This window comes from Cupressus sempervirens, chromosome 10, assembly GCF_028749045.1.
Source record: "Cupressus sempervirens isolate cs-2001-9-10 chromosome 10, ASM2874904v1, whole genome shotgun sequence".
Lineage (NCBI taxonomy): Eukaryota > Viridiplantae > Streptophyta > Pinopsida > Cupressales > Cupressaceae > Cupressus > Cupressus sempervirens.
The window spans coordinates 618,112,366-618,136,183 of record NC_143127.1 but is presented as its reverse complement, the minus strand read 5'-3'; the positions used below and the strand labels follow the sequence as shown (position 1 = coordinate 618,136,183).

The following is a 23,818-nucleotide window of genomic DNA, read 5'->3' as shown; positions in this document are numbered from 1 at the left end:
AATTGAAATGGATCAATCGATCAACATTAAGCAATTGAATATCAAATTCAAACTTAGAGAAACACGAAACTAGCTTGAAAAATTTCGTACTGTTACCAACATTTTGTGGTGACAAAATGCAGGACAACAATGTTTTCTGAGAAAAGTAAGAAAATTTATATGTTTCTTCTACTTACCGTATTTGTTTTTGGTATTTTTATGATTCATTTGCCATAGTAGCTATATGAGAGTAGAAAATTGTTGGATTTTCCTACAAGACTTATCAACTGAATCATACATGCAATTAAGAGTCATAATGTAGATAATCCACCACATAATTCATTAAAACATATTATAGTACCTCCTTTGGCTCTTTCTCCCCCCTAGCTTGTCTGCAAACACTACTTGCCATTCACTTGCATGACATTAGTATGTTGCTTTTGTGTTTTATTATGCAATCCCAACCTGTACGTCTCTTGTGCGCGACTCCACTCAATGTCAACCTTCAATTCTAAGCTTTTCTCCATTGCTTATCTTCGCTGTTCTCTTTATTCTTCCACATCCTTGCTTAATTTTTTTTTGTTTGATTTCTTTCTCTTTTGAAAGTTTCAGTCATCTCTCGATGGACCTAGTGGAGGTTGATCCCCCTCTCTTGTTTCTTGCTTCTTTGTAGGCCTATTAGAGGATATCATCAGAGATTGTATTGACAAAACTACTAGAACGGGGTTGCAAGATGGAGGCCGAGAATAATTTACATATTTCCAACAAACTCTCGTCAGTCACAACAGACAACAACAAGCCTTTCTATCTCCTGGAATAGGGGACAAAAATTCCAATCATTCTTGAACTACATGCTAAATAGTCTTAAGCCTGATAACAAGTAGGGCTGTCTTAGATTCGAGATAGAGAAGTAATTGAAATTGTAGGTGTCAGTTTGCAACGATAGTGGTCCTCCTCTCGATAGTGTTGAGAAATTGGTGTACTCTAAATTGGTAGAGGAACGTGTAAGGAGAACACATGAACTTAACTTGAAGGTTTGTGGCCTCTTGTCTAGTTCTACAAATCCATTGGATGTTGCATACACATTCCTCTACAATCAACTTCCTCTTCTGTAATATCAATCTTGATAGGGCTTGGGTCAGTTATTACTCCACCCTATTCCTTAGTTCCTTGGATAGGTTACATGTGCTCAAAGTATATAGCAGACTCATCCTTGTGCCATCCATGATTTTTCTCGACAAGGATCTTACTAAATTCCAAATCCCAAAACTCAAGCAGACTAGAGCTCTTGTGGTTGTTGCACAATAGGACAACACGAGGGTTTTGATAAGGAATCTAAAGGCGGTGATTACGAATAGTTTTTCTACTAGTTAGAGGCCAAACTTGCTATTATTGCCGCTAAATGGCACTCTAGGCACCAAGTTGCAGGGGTTGTTTAGGAGAAACAGGCTTTGCAAATTAAATGCTAGAATTGCACAAGTTTGGTTTGGTCCTCACTTGGTCTTCTTCATGATGCTTTGGACTCCTCAAATATGCTCTTTCGCACTAAGACACATGAGATCCATGTGCACCCTCTTTCCACAATTGTAGGTTTTCACTTGATATGTGCTTCTATGAGTGACAGTAGGTGTCTAGATAGTGTCTATGAGTGTAGTTGGTTGTTTGCCTTGTTAGTGATCGGCTTTGTGGTTTGGTTTCACTTGTCTTACCATTCACCTTTGTGTGATTCATGTGTGTTTGGCTATGTTGAACTACCCCTCATGTCAGAAATATCATTTTTGGGGTTTGCTACTTTCCTTCGACTTCCTCCTATGCTATCTACGATAGCTTTGATGGGGACTCGTTCTTTGATGGTTGGGGACGTTCTCCTTGGGGACTTGAATGCCAATACTCATATTGTACAAAGGCCCCTTCATAACTGTGGAAAAGACTTTTTGTGCATTGAGGATTTGGATTTGACTTCTTTGGGGCTATACAGGTTGTCCAAGGATGTGGGTGGTCCCTTGGCCAAATATTGCATACATCTTATATGTTTCAATGAGTCTTTGGATTTGGTGATTCTTAATGGGTTATCTTGCATCCCAAGGTCTCATTTCTTCATGTGTAGCCCTCATGGTCATGGTGCTAGCATGGTGAATTACACCCTCTTCAGACAATTCTTCATTCCTTCAACTATTCTCTTCTCCATTACCCCTTCTCCTCTTGTTGACCATGCTCTTCTTTGTCTCTCTATCCCTTGCACCCCATCCCTCCTTGCTCCCTCCCCCACTCACCCCGTCCCCCTCCTCGACGCTCCGTCCCCGCACCTCGGTTCACTTTTACAAGGTTGATCATAACATCTTTATCCACCGTCTTAAATGACGTCTTCCACCGAACCCTGCTTTTCCACTTTAGGGTGCTTTGCCACCAAGTCCTATCTGTCCACAATAATTTGGGAGGCTACTTGGTTTCCCTTACCTCATTTCTACATCCCTAACTCCCCCCACCGAGGCCTAAGAACACATACCCCATAAACAAACGATATGATGAAAGTTTTAAGGCCTGTTATTGAACCCTGCCCTCTTCTTTTGTTCTGTACCACCCTCTATACCTCCCTGAAGACCTTCTAGTGCCTTTGCCATAAAAAACACCTTTTCATTTCCTAGTGCAGACGTATTGTTCAGGCCTTCCTCCACTATTCCCCAAGCTGTTTTCGCATACCCTTTTGCCCCACCATACCCATCTTCCCTTTGAGCTTGACCATAGTTTATTGGTCTCCCATACATCTTTGCTTTATAACATCCTCGGTCAACACCCTTTCTAAGTCAACCTCCCCTCTCATTGTTACCTTTTCACATACATTGCCATTAGGGAGGTTGTCAGAACTATGTTCTATTATAGCAAGGCGGTTGATGATGAGGGTTCTAAAGCTGAGTTTTTCAAACATGACTTCACTAGTTTTGGGGCCCTACTTAGCCAATCTCTTCGTTCATGTTGTTAGTATGAGTTTCACTTCATCTTGGTTGCATCACATTACTAATCTGATTCACAATGCAAGCATTACCTTTGACACCAATAATTAGAGGACCATCATTGTTGGGCACACCTCTTAATTGTGCGACACAATTCTCTAGATTCTTCTTTCTAGGGAGTTCGATCAGCATCACATCCATGCCAAGGGGCAAGCTGGTTTCAGATATGATTACTAGATCATGGATCACATCTTGATTCTTTGAGACATTATCAATGAGGCGCACCATCACCCCTTGAATGTTTATTTTTCCTTTATTGACTTCCGCAAAGCTTTTGACTTTGTCCCAAGGATGAGCCTTTTCTAGAGGCTTTGGGGCATTGGTATTTTTGAGACTCACGGTTTCTATCATGAGGTTTAGGGTTCTCCCAAGACCCCTTCTGGCTTCTTGGAATTCATCAAGAGCACAATTGGGGTTAAATATGGCTGTCCCCTATTGCCTACTTTATTTGGTATCTACATTGATAGGTGGAGAGTTTTCTTTGGGATCATACTCTTAAGGGGGATGGTTACCATCTCCACCAGATTTTGATCTTGATTTTTCCTTTTGCAGATGGTGTTCTTTGGGCCTCCTCTTCGAAGGGTTTGCAGAGAGAGCTGGATGGTATTGCATCCTTTTGTGAGCTATGGCATTTAATGGTAAATTTGGGGAAGAGCAAGGTGGTGGTCCTCAATGCACTTAAGACTTTCACTCCATTTCTTATTTAGGGGTGTGAAGGTGGAGATCCCTTCCTCATGTACATATTTGGAGGTCAATTTGTCTGACTCCCACCTTAGCTAGAGATTTGCCTTTTAGTTGCGGACAAATAAGGGGTAGGATTCATTGGGCCTCCTTGAGTGACAATGTTTTCAACATCACTTCCAGGAAACTTTGTCCAAGATGACGCTTATGGATACTCTTATCAGACCTACAGTTCTCTATGGTTTGGTGGTGTGGGTTCCTTCCTTGTTGGATTTTGATTGGGCTTTTGCTTAGCAAGCTTAGATTCTCCTTCTTTGGTACATCATTTTGTGCAAGTAGTCCATCCCACACAATATTATTCTCTTAGCGTTTGGGGCTTGACCCTTCAGGCTTAAGGGCATCTTTGATTTGGTTTGGTTCCTTCATTTGCCTTCAAGGCTTTGCTGATTCGGGTGAAGGGCGTCTCTAGGCGGGCTCATGGTTGGTTCGCTTAGACTTCGGCCCTATGGTCCATTGGGATTGACATGGATTGCTTTCCCTCCCTTTCCATTATTCTCTTAAAGCCCCCTTCTTCGTAATGTCCCCGCTCAAAAAGTAGAGACAACGGAATTGATAAATAAGTTTAACTTGAAGATAAAATAAGTTTGACTAAGATTATGGAAAACTAGCATGGTGGTTCATTTGTAATATTCTTAGAATATTATATTGCATTAGATGGTATAAATACCAAAAAAATAGATGGCAACATTAGTGATGTGTTTCATAGATATCGAATCCATGAAGGCATTGATGATACCAAGAATAGCAATTTAAGGGTTGATCAACATTAGTCAAAGGGTGAAATAAAATGTTTGTAGAGCAAATAAGACTTAACATGTGATCATCCATATGAGGATGTAGTCACCATAATAAATAGCCAATATCGGTTACAGATTCTAGTCTTAATCTACTATTAATAATAATAAATGATCACCAATATAGTGGCCTTCCACATAAGGATCAAAGTAGACAAACACATGGAATTATATGGAAGAGACGAAGGGTGATTAAGAGTATTGATTGGTTAGCCTTGGTGTCAAAATGATTATAACAGTATGCTTGTACCTTTAACCATTATCATCCCATATAGATGGAATATCTTTCCCACCAAGAATCGATATATTTTTAATTATAGTTAACAACCTACATGTTGAAAGATGTAAGATTCACTATAATGGAAGGATGCAAAGTTAGTGTGAAAGTTAGCAATTGCCAAAGGACATGAGACATTTATACCCCTTCCATGCATCGATCATAAAGTATATATATAGACATTGTAACATTTTAGGAAATAGGAAGAATTGATTTTTTATAACTTATTTCCCTTTGTGGAATCTGCTTGATAATAAGAGCATAAAAGATTGCAATAGCAACCATTCGGTGCAGGCAATACAATTGCATAGTAGACACAACATCATTAAAGAGCATATATAATCAGATTAATATCAGAGACAACATCATTAAAGAGCATATATAATTAGATTAACATCAAGGATGACTCCTATAATAGAGACTATTGTATATATCAAATCAGAACATCAAAGACAACATATCTCCGCCAAAGATAATTGGTTATCCTATAGATCACAACATATATTACAAAGCAGATCAGATACATCCATACAGGGTATCATGCATAATGTACATTGTTATATCAGAAACAACCATTGTATTACAACTGCATTCTTGATTGCTGAAGAGCATTTGGAATTACCAGTCATACATACTATCCATTGTAATTGCATTCACATTTCATTGTCGAAGCATCTTATACTTGATAGTTTATATCATTGTAATTATATTTCACAGTTGTTGCATTCATAATTATAGTAATTCATATATCTACATTTCCATTGCATTTTTATTGTCTAATTGAAGAAGTTCCACAAATTCATGTAGTGTCCATATAACCAATAAAATGGACATTACATTATCCCTTTCCAGAAGGAGCTGAATAGATGTATCAGAGATGACATATGTAGGCAGTTCTCATACTATTTGGGTCAGCCCCCATGGGGCTTCTTGCCCTAAGATGGCCTTTTATGTGGAGCACTTTCTGGAGCTCAAGGACAGACTCCTTGTCTGCCCTTCCTACTTATCCCACCACTTGTCATATTCTCTATGGATCCCCCTTGGTTCTTTCAAAGTGGGCTCACATTGGCTCTGGCGTGAGACTGATCATCGAATAGGAAGTGTACACATGATTTGTTGTCTTTTGCAACATTTAAGAGGTTGAGTTTGAAGAGTACTTCATCTTCAGTTGCCCTTTATACTACGAGATCAAAGGGAGGTTCTACTGCTTATTTAAGGAGGCATGATCACTCTCCACCTTCTTCAACTACACAAACCAAAGGAGCCTTGCCCTTTATCTTCATATAGCCATTAGGCTCTGAGACGATGCAGGCTAGCACCAACATCTTGCGATGCCTCAGTCTTGTCAGCTCATTACTTCCTTCTTCATGTGGCCTCACTCAGTATGCAGCACCAAGTGTCAGCTTGGCCCTGCCCCTTTTCCTAGATTTGCGAAGTCCAAGACGATCTCTTATTAACAATGACCTTCCTCTTTCAGGATCACTCAGAGGCAGCCCAGGGTTCCGACTAGCTCTATGGCCTATCCTTCAGTTTTGGGGTTCTTCACGGTTGATCAAAATCCTTAGCGGTGTTCAGGAGGGTTTCTCTTGGTCCCCTACCTCTATTTTTATTTTGGTGGTTATTGACTTCTTTCTTCTGGTAACGTTTGGTACCCATGCTGTGGGTTGGACCAATTCTGTTTTTCTCTGCAGTCTCTTTGACCCCTTTTGTGGTCTCTTGTTGGACCTTAATAAATTTATCTTATCCTCTACCTTAATATAAATCAATTGATGAAGTTTCTGTTCAATTATGGAATTATGGAAAAAGTGTGCTTGTGTATGAAGCATAGTGTTATTGAGTGCAACTCACAATAGAAGGAAGTATGAGGACAAACAATGATGACATAAAGAAAATTGTAGATTTGGAAAAGTTAAAACAAGAGAAGACTCCAGAAATTCATTAAAACATATCTTAGTACCTCCTCATCCTTAAAATATATTGATTGACGAATTTTCTGTTCAATTTATTGAATAATGGAAGAACTGTCCTGATGCATAACGCCTAGTGTTATTGAGCGCAACGTACAATGGAAGGTAGCATATATTACCAAATAGAGAGCGGAGAGCACAGAATGATGACATAAGCAAAATTATAGAATTTGAAAAGTTAATATTGGGAGAAAACTCCAGAAGATGGGGATTTAGCCAACTGAATCTATTTACTATGGAATGTTTATGAAATGAATCAGAGATCATTACAGAACCTTTTCCTGGAGGAATATAAGGAAAATGAGTTCTTGGGAAATAATGGTAGTTGTGTTTCCACTTATAAAATCTGTTTGTTAGGTTGCAAGGAGATAATGTAGGAATGTTACCAATGTTTATTAATGTTCAAATAGCTTCTATCATGTAATATGGTGTCCCAAGATATCTTGCAATGAACTTGAATCCCGAATCTGTCCTTGTTATCTTTTTTATTCTTGTATATTTTTGGGCATATAATTAATTTTGGCATGTATATTTTACATTAATTTGTCTTTGTATTAGTATTTCATATATTAGCAGCACGTAATACTAGTAGTCTTTTGTTGCTTTCATTCTATGGCATATGAATCTTGTTTTATTCTCATTGCTGATTGAGATTTCACATCATAGGTAAATTGTACTGGGTGTTATGAGGTCCAGGAAATAATGTGCTATCCATACTTTCCTTCCAAACAATGCTTGGTTTCTCACATCAATTTACATGGATGAGTTTATGCTATTTTTTTCTTTCCAAACAATGCTAGGTTTCTCTCATCAATTCATAGGGATTAGTTTACGCTATTTGTTTCTGTATTTGATTTTGTAAGATTTTGTGAGCATCGACATTTTGGATCATACTCCATGATCTATCACTAGCAATGCTCCATTTCTCTCATCACCTCACAGGGATTAGTTTACGCTATTTGTTTCTATATTTGATTTTGTAAGATTCTGTGAGCATCAACATTTTGGATCACACTCCATGATCCATCACCAGGGATTAATTTACGTTATATGCTTTACAATCCAGTTTATATATTCTTTAGTGGTTAATAAATCTGTGCAGGCACTCAGGATAAGTTGATGGAGTGCTTAAGAGCTCGTGCAATGATTGAAACAGCAAATAATGCTAACAAGTCCATCAGAAAATCTAACAGTGTTTCCCCATCTCAGTGTTTTGCACGTATGGTAAGGTCTTTTGTTTTCACTTGTGCATTGTTTCTATTATAACTACAATTCTTTGTCTTCTATTTTGCAGCCATGCGTTATTACTATGCATTATAACTTTTTATTTATATATATATATATATATATATTATAGAACAATTTAGTGTTTTCAAAGGTGACTGAATTATGCAAGTTGAGCTCATTAGTTATTGTTGAAATTCATTTGCAATGATTAAAGCAGAGGAAAGCATTTTTTTGATGTTGTGGTATACACACTTAAGTTGGTACAATCATGGTATATATTTTAGATTTTTATTTTGAAACCATGCTTCATATATCACATCAGAAACGGCAGGAATAATTTGTGGGCCCTTTGATAAAATCTAAAATTAAATATGGATTGAAGGTAGAAAGATTTTTTTTACCAAAATCTTCATTAGGAGTTGACTATGCAAGGAAGACTAAATGTTTGAGGGTTAAGATCAAGGTATATGGAAATTAATCAAGTATTGACTATGCAAAGTGGCCCTCAATTAGTCGTTTAGATATGTACTTAGAACCATAGACCATAAGACTTGAGAAAAATCAGTGCTTGGCACTTTGCCAAGATGACTCAAACTAATTTTCTATGAAAACTTGGGACTGGGGGATACTTTTTTGGAATGAGGGGGCTGAGGGCTTAGTTTTAGAGATGACAGGGGGATGTCATTTAGATATAAATATTTCAAAATGTTACCAAATATTTGATATTGCTTTAATGAACAATGAAATGCTGAACATCCATATGTTAATATTATAACCAAACTTTCAAAATGATGTTTACCATAACTAATTCATCTGGCCAATGGTCCAAGGCCTTTAAATATGATAACTCATCCCCAAAGTCTACATTTTACTCCTCACCACTCAAATTGCTAGATTCTTCAGGCTCAAGATCCTCCAAAGCAATACCAATGAACCCTGTTTATGGGCCGATTGATTTTAGTATATCTCGGACCCATTTTCTATTTAATTTGTTTCCATAGGTGTGGCCGTCAGCTATCTTTGTAAATCCTCGGGAGTTCCTCCAAAGGGTATGTAATGTCCCTCTTTACGAGACTTGAGACACTACAGAGATTTCCACACTTCTATGAGTATAACTCGATGAAATTCTTTATTTTAATTTCCAATTCCAATTGCAGACGCTAAGTATAACATAATGAATGTAAATGCTTCCAATAATTATCAATGTTGTATCTAATATGGCAATGAAATATAAACTTAATAACCTAGATGGTTGTCTCTGATACGTGCTATGCTCTATACATAGGTTGATATAATGGCAATGATATCTCTGATGGGAGACATTTTTGAGACGATAATAAATGGATATTGTACAGGTTGTGTTTGGTCAATCTATCTCAATGTGCTGTCAATGAAGCTGTCTCTGATATTTGTAATAATGCTTGCACTTTCAATTTCTGCTTGCCATCAGTAGCTCGAGCCACGTGATCCATAGAGGGCTACTATATATATTCAAATCTATATGCAATAATTCTTGCAATGATAGGATCTCCCATATGTACATGTTTGATCCAGGGAAGAGGCACAATGGAACAGTCACATCTCATCATTGTAACTTAATGAAGAGGCAGCATCTAATTAATTTTCTTAACTAATCACTGACTGTCTGTTTAGTCAATCATCAACCAATGCTTGACTTTATTAGCTTGTCTTCCAAGTCCCTGCCAGAGCTTCTATTTAATGTTGCAGGCACGAATAATCTCCAGCAATGCATCAAATGGTAAATTGGCAACTCTCTATAATATTGTCATAATGGTTTTCGTGCCCTTTTTCAAACCATAGTTTGGTCTTTATATGTTGTTGTAGGAAATTGCCACGAGTTTGGTTTAGTTGACTTATGAAGTCAATAGATATGTCTAAACTCCCTATCATTGATTGTTTTTTCATATTGATATTTATTTTTCTCTCTCTCTCTTGTCATGTCATCGCACTACCAATATCATTTAGATTTGCATATTAATATCATCTTTCATCTTGTTATGAAGATCAGGTTTAGCATCCAATCATTTAGACCTAAGTATCCTCTACATCCCAATTCTTTTCTAATTATATTTCTTAAAAGTTATTGACAATGTTTGATTATTCTTGGGTTTTACTACTGACTTCCAAAATCGACAATTATGCTGAGTCATTAATGTGGAATTATAATATTGATCAAGTTGCATTAGATAGCTTCTGCTAGTATACTTTTGCCTAATCACTATTCCTAATCAATACTTTCCTCTGGGAATTAATTGATATCTTCATATCTTTAGAATAACATTACTAGCTTGGCACATTGCTTTTGATGCCTTATTTTTACTCCTCTATCAATGCCAATACAAATGATAAACCTACGACATGTATGCTTCTTGATAAATCCTTAGTCCCTATTGACTAATTCTAAGAGTCACGTCTTTTCAATATAATAATTATATTATAATATTATCCTTGAAAATGTCCATTTCATAATATAACCCATGTAGGTACATTATAAAATTATTATTGGTATTTGATATCATTTATAATCAAAATATTTATTTGTTATTTAATTTATTTAACTCATTAATATTATAATTATAATATAATATTTTACATTACAATTATGCTATAATCTTATATATTGTTTTATTTTTATATTGTCAAATATATCACTATTATATAATAGATTATAATATCTTTTACTTTAATATTATTATTCTTAATTATCATCATTATATAATATGTTATTTGAATATTCATATATCCTCTTAATTTGGGCTCATGACAGGGTATTTAAGCACGACATATAGGTAGTAGTTGGTATGCAATTTGGATTATATTTTCTTATACTGTGAATTCCAATTGGGATTCTTGTTGTTCGTTATTTCAGAAGTGAAAGATCATCCCTACTTGGCTATTTCGATTTTGGTGGGATTCAACCGTCACCCTATTTCATCTCTGTATTACTTGCTCAGATTTGGCAAATTTGCGCACCATCTTTTTTTGCAAATATATATATATACCTCGAATTGGATTACAAACACTTGTACTAGCATTAATTGGTGTATTTTGTGAATATATTGTTCTGGCCTCTTCGATTGTAGCTCAATCCATACATACTGTACGACCAACTACAAATTCCACGACCTAATTGCAACTCCACATACCATATGGCCTAACTCAACTCCACATACCATAGGACAAATTCTACATACCGTATGACTTCCAAGGAGCCTCTACCATATGGCTATTGGGGAGTCTTCACCATACGCTGCCCTTCCCTTCACCTGGCACACACGCTATATTTTTCGTACAGACATCTCCCCAATCCATTGTATGGACACCATTTCCATATTCATGCGGCTTGAATTAGACTTTACGCCTTGAATTTTGTCCTTCAAATTGCTTTACTGGAGTTGAGAGAAGTCGATCTTTAGATTTGTGGAGGAGGAACATTATAGTGGTATCGGAGCCAAAGATCCAACCAGCCTGTGGATGGTGAATGAAAGTTTATAGCCAGAAAAGAAGGAGATCCCACTCAGTGGATAGAATGGAAGATCAAGAACCCACTCTTGCAGAAGTCATGGCACTATTGAGGGATCTTTCGAGGAATTAGGCACAGATCAATGACACTTGGCGACTTATGGAAGAAACTGTCCAGAAACTAGTAGACAATAAGATATCTAGGGAAAAAAATGTTCATAGTACTGACTCGATTTCAGGAAAGAAAAATCCTCATCTGGGACGCTCTGGACCTTCCATGCTAGCTTCCCCTCCACAGACGGAAGTACTACACGGAGAAAGGCAACCGACCTTTGAGGAAGTTAAATAACAGTTGAAAGAAGATTGGAAGAATCCAAACGTGGAAGAGGATATATCCTACAAAGATTGCACAGAATTGAGAATGCGATATTCCAAAGGTGGAAACCGAGGATATTTCAACGACGATCTCAGAAGAAAGTTGAGTAAACTAAATCTGTCACTATTTGACAGATTCGGATCCGGATCCATATCTCTCCAAGCATGGGTATTGAAGGCTGATACTTACTTCTGGCTTAATCCAATGCCAAAAGAAGCAATTAAATTTGCAGCACTCCACTTGGAGGAAGTGGCGCATGAATGGTGGCATCATGGCACTATTATGCTAGGGCATGACCAAGTAAATACTTATGCATAATTCATTGAAAGATTGATAGATCGGTTTGATGGTAAAGATCCGAAACTTAATTTTAAAGAGTTGGCATAATTGAGGCAAACTGGATCAGTTGACCAGTTTATCACAGAATTTGAGACTCTGTTTCGGTTATAGACATTTTTGAAAGGAGACGAATAGTGCTCTTCATGGACAAGTTGACAGAACCACTGAGGGGTTGGGTAAAAGGTTTCAATCCTACTACCCTTTAGGAGGCTATAAAAGAGGCACAAAGCATGGCATCATGATTGACATCATCCTTTCGAGGTTACCCCCACTCCAAACTGTCAGTAGTTCCGAGGGATAAAGATACCAAACTACTGTCGAAGAAGCCTTTGTTGGATGAAGCTACTAGATAGGAGCCTCAAAGGAAGAAATTATGTTTCAATGGTAAGGAGCCGTGGGAACTTGGGCACAAATGCCTCGGTAAAGGGAAGATACACTACATCAAGGTCGTGTTTGATGATGAGGACAATTAGGAGTATCTATCCATAGAGGACTGTCACCCCCATGATGAGTCCAAAATGGTTAATATGAACCATACAGAGAGGATCGCCACATTGGTACGGCGTGGAGGAACCATCGCCCTAGTTGGGAGCCCAAGATGTACGGTATTCTGAGTATGGAGAACCCTTAAAGGACAGAGGGTCATTGTGATGCTCGATAATAGAGCCACTCTAAACTTCATAAACTCATCTTTGGTGAAAAGAAGAGGTCTACCTATAGAGATGCACGCAGGATTCCAAGTCAAGGTCGTCAGAGGAACACTTTTACCCCACATGCACCTTTTTCCCCAACTGAGTATCATCATGGCTAATTACACTGAGACAAAGGATTTCTTTATAGTGGACTTGGATGATATGGAGGTTATTTTGGGCATACAGTGGATGGAGACACTAGATGAATACACACAGAGTTTCATGCAAATGGATTTCACTTTTGTTGTCAATGGAAAGAAGGTTGTTCTCTGTGGGATGGCCAATGAGGGACCGAAGGAAGTTCCGGCACAATAGATGGAGGCCATTTTTCGGCCTGATGACATTGCATGGGCTGCACATTGTTTCGTTTCGGCAGAACCAATAAAAGGACAATAGACATCCCATTGAGTTGATGATCTTCAGACTATCTTGAGTACCCATGATAAAAATTTTATAGACATTCCTCTTAGCATACCTCCCCATTGTGGTTTTTAGCATAACATCGAGTTGGAAGCTGGCGCCAAACCAGTTATGACCATGCCATGCCGCCTATTACATCCCAATTTTCAACCTAATTTAAAATATAGCCTTTGAGGTTCACTTGAAGTCAGTTGGTAGTTTAATTTGTTATAATCTGGTGAAATGGTAACATAGTTAGTTGTTATGATTTCAAGTGAAAGTAACATGCCAGTTGATTGTTAATCATGAATTCATGGAATTGAGAAGATGGTTAATTGTTATGATTAATTATGATTAAATAATTCATTATGATAATATAATTAAACTGCAGGGAATTTCCTTGCAGGAATAATGTCGAAAGGGGTGGAAGCACTGTCAGAAAAGAATTAGGCAGGAGCATCACCATCACTAGGCAGATGGGTAGAGGATCTAGCGACTTGAAAAAGGATACATGTGTGGAACCACATGAGTTATTTAAATAATTAATTTAATAAAAATAATTGAGTTAAAATATAAAACATATCTCAAGGGAATTCAATTTATCTTTCGTCATATTATTTTAATAAATATTTATATACATGCATCTAATATAATAATGATTTTGGCACTTTTATAATTTAATAATTTAAATAAGTGATGTTTTCATGTACATATAAGATTATAGTAATGTTCAAATTATAATAATTGAATTATTATAATTTTCGAATTATAATCTTCCAATTCTATTCTCTTCTTTTTATTTTTCTTGCTTTTAACCGATTAATATTTGGCATGTTTAATTGAATTTATGTTTTTTAATTCGTATAGACTTCTTGGAATTCGAATGGTCCTATAATCTTTCCAACTTCTCTTCCCAACCTTTTTATTTTATTTTCTCTCTTTATTTCTCTCCTTTTTCAATTCGAATTTATGTTGTATCTGTAGAGTCTTCTTGAAAACCGATGGAAGCCAAAGGGTCGCGGCTGAGCATTAATAGAATATCATGTTTCGATTTGAAAACAATTCCTTCTCCGCTTCAGCACTCACCTAACTTTTCTTTCAATCTATTGCGTCTTATTATGGAGCTGAGTGAAAAAAGTTATCAGAAATATACTAATTATTAAGCTCTAAGTTTCCGATTTCCTTTTGACTCCGTTTAAATTTCTACCAGCGATAGGAGTTTAGAGCAATGAAATACATAAGCGGAAGATCAAGAATTCCGGTCGCTGAAAGAGGATTCCAAGCTTGTTTTCAGGTCACGTGTTAAAGTTTTAAAACAAAATTAGTCGGCTTTTATTACATTGTTGGTACGTTTACCTATATTTTACCTTATTGCTGCTGTATATTGTGAATTGTAAACCGATTAGAGAGTGTATTTTTCGAATACATAACTTCCATACATGGTCGGAGTTACATATGGCTTGATATCTTGCCTTCTGAAATTATAACCTTGAGATTGTTTTAATTATGGATTCAAAAGATGGAAACTTAATTGATTTTAAATGAATCAATAATCGTGCCTGAGTTATCACCATTAACTACATGACTTGATCCACTCCACACATTCTGTTAGAGTATCTTTTGTTCCCCATGATGGCTGCACATAAGTTTAAGTATTAAATAGCAAGTTATAAAATCAGAATGTTGATTCCATAATAGATTATAGATTTTAAATCAGAACTTTGTTTAAAAGGTGGTTATATCAGAGCAAGCTTATACAAAAGTATTTCCATATGCCTCTGAGTTAAGGGATAGTACTCTCAAGAAGAACCAATAAATAATTTACAAAGCAATTTTAATCTTTGCTAAGCCGTAGACCCAGGTCAGGCACACTACATTGGCTGTGAATATAAAATGTATCTGTATTCTTATGAAAGACAAGTTTTATGAATCTTTTGTTGAAGCCAAGATAAACATAGTATGGGTCCATAATCATTTACCGATGGATATTAGAATTAGATAGTAAAAAATTCAAGAATCTTAAAAGAACATGATCATGTAATCACAGATTGTGAAATGTTGGATGCATATATATTTGACAGATTCGGTTGTTTTGAGAATTTCTAACACCTGGGACTCACCGACTGTGTAGCCAAGAAAATGGGTGATGAGATGAAAGAAAGGGATCTATAATAACATGAAATAGAAATCAGTTATGACATTTCAATGTTTATCATTTTAATATAAATTAATTAATAAGCTCATGCATGAATTGTGATCTCTTGCTGCCAAGTTGTATGTTATCATACCAGGATGCCCAATGGAAGGCAAGATGACCCCTGTCTATTCCGGGTAGGGAGGGCCTTTCTCATTAGAGAATGTGTGGGGATAAGATTTGGTTTGAGGTTGGGTGATCAAGCCCCTGACAATGTTTCACCTCTCCATAAGTTACCGGATGTGCATCGGACAAAGATAAGTCATACATTCAATTGGTTGTCGGAAACAGGTATTATCACTTTTATGATTAATATACAAGAAGGTAAGATTAATTGAGTTATTTCATCGTTACACTTAGATGCAAGAGATAGATTTATGGGTTGTTTTTTATTTATATGAATATCAAATATAAGTATATTTTCTAATCTTGAGTTACTGTTACATTTAAGTAATCGAAAAAAAAAGAAATCTGAAGCCCTAATTGATTGAGTGATAACTAGAACCCTAAATGATATAGTGGTATTAGGAGCCCTAATTGAATCCATGATATCAGAAGCCCTATTTGAATCTGTCGTATTAGAAGCCCTATTTGAATCAGTGGTATCAGAAGCCCTAAGTGATACAACTATATCAGAAGCCCTAAAAGATCCAATGGTAATCGATGACCTAATGATTATAGTGGTAAGTGATGCCCTAATTTATATAGTGGTATTAAATGATAATTGTCATTTGATTTTGAATTAGCAATATTGGATGGAAGTCGTTTTGTGATAATGTTATAGTGGTATTTGTGGACTAACTCGGGTGGTTGCAAAAGCATCCCTAGTTTTGATTTCGATCTCAGTTCCAAAGTATGTGGTTTTCAATTTTTGTAGTAATTTCATTTGATGGTGTTTCAAGTTTTTAGTTAAGAAATTTTGTCTAATTGATTTTAACGGTAAATCTTATTCACATGAACATGAATGATATAACTGTCTTCCTATGAAACGAAGTAATAACTAATTTTCTATGAGTATGTTAGTTGTTAATTGTTATTTAAGACTCGGGAAACTGGGATGTTATACTGCCATCCCAAAAAATTCAAAGATGAGATCGAGAAGACAATCCAGGAGCTGCTCGAGAAAGGATGAATCCATCCCAACTCTAGCCCTTTTGCATCATCAATAGTATTGGTAAAAAAGAAGGATGAGATGTTGCACATGTGTGTGGACTAACATGCATTGAATAAGAAGACAATAAAATAGATACCCTATTTTTAGGATCGATGAATTGTTGGATGAGTTGCATGGTGCAGTTTATTTTTCTAAAATAGATCTTTGTACCGGATACCATTAGATCCGCATGCGGGAAGATGTGGAGAAGACGACTTTTCGTGGTCATTACGGGCATTATGAGTTCATGGTCATGTCATTTAGATTAACAAATGCACTAGCTACTTTTTAGTCTTGCATGAATCGTATCTTTAATGATGATATCCTTATTTACAACAAAACCTGGGAAGAACACCTAAGACATTTGGATGAAGTCCTAGGGATCATGGGGCTCAGTCCTTGTTCGCCAAGCAATCCAAGTGTGAATTCAGAATAACATAAATATTATACCTAGGGCATGTTGTAAGTTAATTTGGAGTGTAGGTTCACCAAGAAAAGATTCAAGCTATCCTTGATTGGCCCCCACTAAAATTGCTCTCTGAGTTGCAAGGGTTCTTTGTACTATGCAGTTATTACCAGAGGTTTGTAAAAGGATTCTCTTAGCTTAGTGCGCCATTAACAGATTTGACTAAGAAAGGCTCCTTCGAGTGGAATGACAAAGCACAATAGACTTTTGATAAGTTAAAAGAAGCAATGAGCACTTTTACCCTGTTCTCGCCTTACCTGACTTCACTCAACCATTCATTCTTGAGTGTGATGCATCCAGAGAGGGCATTGGCGCAGTATTGATGCAAGATAGACACCCTATATGCCTATATTCCATTTATGACAAAGATATTGGCCATCATGCATGCACTACCCAAATTTCAACAATATCTGGTGCGTGCCAAATTTTTTGTCCGTACCGATCATAATAGTTTGAGATTTTTTTTGGAGCAACGGGATTTGAATGAGAGGCCACAAAAATGGGAAAGTAATATTCAAGCTTTTGATTTCGACATTGAATATGTGAAGGGAAAGAACAATGTGGTTGTAGATGCTTTGTTAAGAAAACCTGCCATTTGCTTACTATCTCAGATTTTAGCTAATTCGTAGATCATTCAAAAACACATTTGCATAAAAGCTAATGGACAACGACACTCAGGATGCCGATACAAGGTGGTGGATGACATCATTTACTATAAGGAGCGGATATACTTAGTGCCTGAATCCAAATTGAAGCAGAAATTCTTGAAGGAAATACATGCCTCACCCTTGGCCGGACACCTGGGGTTTCTCAAAACCTATAGACAGCTCAAGGAGAGATTTTTGTGGAAGGGACTTAAAGATGATGTTTTGCAGTATGTACAGGAATGTGTAGTTTGCCAGCAAAACAAATCTGAAACACTTTACCTGTCGGGCTATTGCAACCCTTGCCGATACCAGAACAAAAGTGGGAAAGTATCTCTATGGACCTCATCACTAGACTTCCTAAGGTAAATGGAAAGGATTGTATCTTTGTGGTGGTTGATATATTGACGAAATATGCACACTTCTTTGCCATCTCATATTTCTGGGCCGCACAGGTGGCCGACTTATTTTTTAGAGAAGCTTTTCATCTGCATAAGTTAACTTGAAACATTGTTAGTGACAGGGATGGTTGGTTTCTCAGTATTTTTTGGACAAAATTGTTTCGGTTGGCAAGAACAAAATTGTCGCCAAGTACTAGCTACCACCCTCGGACAGAGGGACAGACGAAGATTGTGAACAAGTGGCTGGAAGGCTACCTCTGGAACTATGTTTTGGCACAACAACGGGCATGGGTCAAATGGATGAATCTGGGGGAATATTGTTCCATGCAACTTATCACATGTCTATAGGATGACACCTTTCAAAGCATTGTACGGGTATGACCCCCTTTCATTTATTGACATGGTCTTGGGTGATAGTCACACACCTAGGGCGGGGGACTGGCTTCAGGAAGGTCAAGACATCTTGAGATTCTTGAAGGAAAATTTTCAAAGGACACAAACTCAACAAAAGATCTACGCCGACAGACACTGAATCAAGAGAAGTTTCGAAGTGGGAGACTTGGTCTATCTCAGGCTCCAATTGTACAGACAATCCTCCTTGAAGACAAAAGCGAAAGAAAAATTGAAGCCACATTTTTATGGTCCCTATCATTTTACTCACCACATTGGTGAAGTTCCCTATGAACTAGAACTTCCAAAAGGGAGTTGCATCCATAACGTCTTTCACATCTCCTGCCTGAAGAAAGTCGTGGGACAGAACATTGCAGTAACCACAGTTCTTCCAACAGTCAATGAAGAAGGGAAGCTCGTGTTAGAACTGGCCGAGATCATTGACGTACGGGAGAAGATTTTGTGGAACCGTACCCCAAGGGAATACTTCATATGTTAGAAACACTTGCCACTAGCTGACGCAACTTGGGAAGATGAACACATCTTTCAACATTCAACATTGCATTTGCTTGAGAACAAGCCAATTTTGGGACGGGAGGACTGTAATCTTCCCATCATAGAATAAATAAATAATCAAATCATTGTTTATGGGCTGATTGATTTAGTATATCTCGAACCCATTTCTATTTAATTGTTTTTGTAGGTGTGGCTGTCGGCTATCTTTGTAAACTCTTAGGAGTTCCTTTGAAGAGTATTTAAGCACGACATGTAGGTAGTAGTTGGTATGCGATCTGGATTATATTTTCTTATACTATGAATTCTAGTTGGGATTCTCTGTTGTTCACCATTTTGGAAGTGAAAAATCTTCCCTACTTGGCTATTCCAGTTTCGATGGGATTCAATTGTCACTCTATTCCGAGATCTTCCCTGCTTGGCTATTCTAGTTTCGGTGGAATTCAACTATCACCCTATTTTGTCTCTGTTTACTTGCTCGAATCTAGAAAATCTGCACACCATCTTTGTTTGCAAATACATACATACATACATACATACATACATATATATATATACCTGGAATTGGATTGCAAACACTTGTACTGGCATTAGTTAGTGTATTTGGCAAATATATTGTTTTGGCATCTTAGATTGTAGCTCAGTCCGTACATACTATACGACCAACTGCAAATTCCACAGCCGAACTGCAACTTCACATATTGTACGGCCTAACTCAACTCCACATACTGTACAGTCATATTGTACGACCTAACTCAACTCCACATACTGTATGGCTTCCAGGAAGTCTCCACCGTACAACTACCAAGGAGTCTTCACCATACACTGCCCTTCCCCTCACCTGGCACACACATTATATTTTCCGTACGAATATTTCCCCAATCCATTGTATGAACACCATTTCCCTACCCTTGCGACTTGAATCAAACTGTACAACTTGAATTTTGTCCTTCATGTTGCCTTACTGGAGTTAAGGGAAGTGTATCTTTAGATTTGTGAAGGACGAACATTATAGAGGGCAATTGGCTTTGGGACCTGAGTATTGATAGTGTTAGTAGTATGTATTTGGCGGGATCCACTGATGGGCTTCACCACATTTGGCTTGGTGAAGATGAGATCCAAGTCGAACGATAGGAGTTCAATTATCTTCTTGGACCTATTTTGATTTTGATGGATTCCCCATGCGTGCGAGATATGGATAGTTGGTATGGTATATACCCTTGCACAATTGAGGGAGGTGTGACAGGTTGGTTTTTTGAGTTACACTCTACTGAGTTATTTATCCATGTTATACGTGCTATTGGATTATTCCACCATTTCCAACATGTTGATTGTGTTAGTTGGGAAGATATTATTCTCTTCGTTGGTGCATGTATTACAAGACTCGGTGATATCAGGGACATCACACAAGTCTTCACTTGGGACCCAATTGGAGCATTCACATGGGTTATGGATTAGGTAGTTGGAAGGAGTGAATTGTTGCATTCCTTTCTTGATGGAGGTTGGTATACTATTCAGCTTCTGCCACCTCTTGATATCAGAGGTGTATGATGTAGTTATCACTGAAGTGAGGTACTCAGTTGGGTAGAGAGCATTCTCTTTTATGATAGCAACGCATGGCAGGATGCCTTGACTGAGTACAACTTGAGATATTTTAGGATCTTAACATTCAATTGACCGGTATTTTGGTTAGAGTTGTGTTGCTTCACGACTTTGGCGTTAGAGATGTTTACACTAGTGTAGCTCAATAGTTGGAGAAAGCATCAAGTTTGAGGCGTATCTAGGATCCAGGGATTTGGTTCTAGCATACAAATGTGAATTGCTTTGGGGAAAAGAATCTTTGGGAAGTGAGTACTATCATGTCCCTTTTTCTAGGTCAATGAATTTCATTTCAGCATTAACCCCTTTTTCTTTGGTCCCATGGTTTAACCAAGTATTCTTTGCGATCAGTTCAGTTTTTGGCCTATGCATTTTCAGTTGTTGACCAGTTAGGGTTGTTTTGGTGGTGTTTCCGAACACTTACTCTTTTTAGTAACTTAATAGGCTTAGTATATTTGGCAGTTCAATGTTGGACTAGAAGCATCTTGTTGGGACCTTTCTAGCAAGCTATCACACATGCTTATCTGAGTCCATTTGATTAGTGTTTTTAATGCTTGAAGATTTAGTTGATTTATTAATAAAGTGACTTTGTAAAATAATTTTATATTTTTAAATGTCACTTTATTATTATCGGCACTTTATTTCCTTAATGATAAAAAATATAATTTTAAAAAGGAAATTAAGAGACAAAAGAGGGAATGTGAAGGGTCACCAAGTTGTATTTAAAAGGAGGAGCTCATTTCAGCATGCTAGGTTTTTTTGTTTTTTTTTGGATTACATTTTTCTCTCTTGGAGAGTCTATGAAAGCTACAACTTTTAGTAGGTGAAAGGATGAGAACCCTCGATCTTGGATAGTTGATGGTAACCAATTGTTAGTTGGAGACATCGCATAGGCATTCCACATTGTGCTTTAGGTTAATATTTTTAAAATCAAATCTTGTTGTATTTTCTGGTAACTACGATTGGATTTCTTGGTCATCTTGCTGAAGAACTTAAGTGAAATATTATTTCTGCTGGAGGTTTATTGCAATAAAATTTTGAGGCTTCTTTTTATTTGGTTATTTAATAGCGTTTTGCTGGTGAAATCTGAAATGCAATGCATGAAATTATTTATTTAAAGTTTCTAAGATTGGTTATGAGATTTGGGGGCAAATATCCGGTTAGGGATAATACACAGTGCAAGACATAAATCACTACTTATCACTGCATATATTCTTTTACATAATCACTGTAAAGGAAGTAATTTCGGATCAATCTCCGAACATAAAATTTATTCTCTACTGTAGCTGCCAAGAAAGAGAACCATCATCTGCATTAATTATCTAACTAACGACAAATTTTGCTGAAGGAAGAGGCACAAATCAGACAATGGTTGCAAAGGTTGTAAAAGTTAAGACACACCTTCTCACATCATATCTCATCATGGGGTATTTAAGGGCAATGACAGGTTCTGCCAAAAGAATTGAAGTATTTTTGTAATCTTGTTTCATATTCACAATGCTCCCAGAGCCTTTAAACATCTGTTGGAGAGGGGGGTATCAACCCATTCTACTAAAATGAGAAGTGCACACAAATAGAGAGCAATAATCAGACACAACGCCATAGCTTATAGAAGGGATACAAATGTTAATCAATGTAATGCCCCCTGTCCGGTCCCATAAGAATTGGGCCAGGTTTTATATTACAAGAAACTTCTCTTCATATATAACTTGTAGACAATTCTTTATTGTAATAGTTTATAATTGGTTTTAGCTATGATACCTTTATTTTAATAAATCAAATATTGTAGAATATGATCGCTATCTGGGTCTTCTATTTATGTTTGATATATAGCCATTCTTTCCAAAATCTCTTGCTGATCAAATAAAAAGGTTTTTCTCTACAGAAATAATGATCTTTCCCCAATATGTCATCCAACAACATTTGAGGATAGGCTATAGCTATTACCCCCGATATCTCCTTCATCCTCACTCCTAGATAAAGATGGTATAGTAGTGCATGTGGTATAAAAATGAGATGTATTTTTCTATTCCTAAGACATGAGAGAGTGCTAATGTCTTCGATCCCTTTTTGATGTCCTCAAGCTTGAATGATGAAACTCTTGGTGTGACGATAGTTTGAATGCTTTCTTGGTTCTTGTTTGGTACCCACCAAATATAGAGTATTGTTTATAGACACAAATGTAAGCTTTTCAGCGTCTGATCTTTAAAATTATTCAACAAATTATTCAGCATCTAGAAGTTGAGGCCAATAGAATAGATTCCTTCATTTATATACTCTATTCAGTGAGATTTTAGCATGTTTGCTTTACCTCGTTGCTTGTCCATTGCCATTCTTAATTTGTATACAGTTAACATCTGAATGGATAATTTTGTTGGCTTTATCCTCAAACTATTGATTGTGTGGATATGAATATTTTTTAACGTGTGGAGTATTCTGTGCTAAGTTTATATCTATGTTTATTGAATGAATGTTTTTAGCCTTTACATATCTATATTTATTGAATGAATGCTTTTAGCCTTTCTCCTCATAGCTGGGGTCTATGAATAATAGCCTGCGATTAAGATGTAACCTCTTACATTCAAATCTCTCTTCCTTGCAATTTCTGTCTACTTTTTATAGTATAGATACTGGCTGGGTCTTCGATGATGATCTGATATACCTATCAGTGGAATGTAATCTCTACCTTCTGTCATCGGTCAACCAGTCGATTGCAACACCTCGTAGGGTGGCCGAAAACTGTCGAACCCATTCATTTGTATCGGTTATGCCATTTGCCCTCAAAATTGTCTTGCATGTCTTGCAACGTCGGATGGGGTTGGCCATACCATCACCATCAAACTTCGGCAGCTTTTCTTTTGTTCCTGCCATCACTACTGGATTTTGTAAACAAGTGTTGTTTGGTCCTGCAACACTGGCGTTGTTCACTCCCACACCGTGGCTTTGTACTCCCACACCGACGATCTGCACTCCCACACCAACGGATTGGTCTCCCACACCGGGGATCTCAACAATTGTGAACCTTGGTGAAGAAGGATCTTCTGAAGTTGTCCCCTGCGGAAGTGTATCCCGAACGAAGAGTTCACTCCATGCTCATGCTCCCTCGGCACTCCGAGCTGTGCAAGTCGATTCCCTTCCGTTTGGATTCTCTTCCCTCGACGAATACAAATTCA

General features: G+C 37.1%; 1 protein-coding gene across 4 annotated transcripts in view; it reads left to right on the top strand.

Annotated features, from left to right (window-relative positions):
* Positions 1–23,818, top strand: part of LOC149535359 (Flavodoxin family protein) — a 215,697-nt gene that overhangs the window by 117,128 nt on the left and 74,751 nt on the right. For all 4 annotated transcript variants that reach the window (XM_089806790.1, XM_089806788.1, XM_089806791.1 and 1 more), the window contains exon 8: positions 7,872–7,993. In XM_089806790.1, coding sequence (XP_089662916.1) covers positions 7,872–7,993 — 122 coding nt within the window. The remainder of the gene's footprint in view (positions 1–7,871; positions 7,994–23,818) is intronic.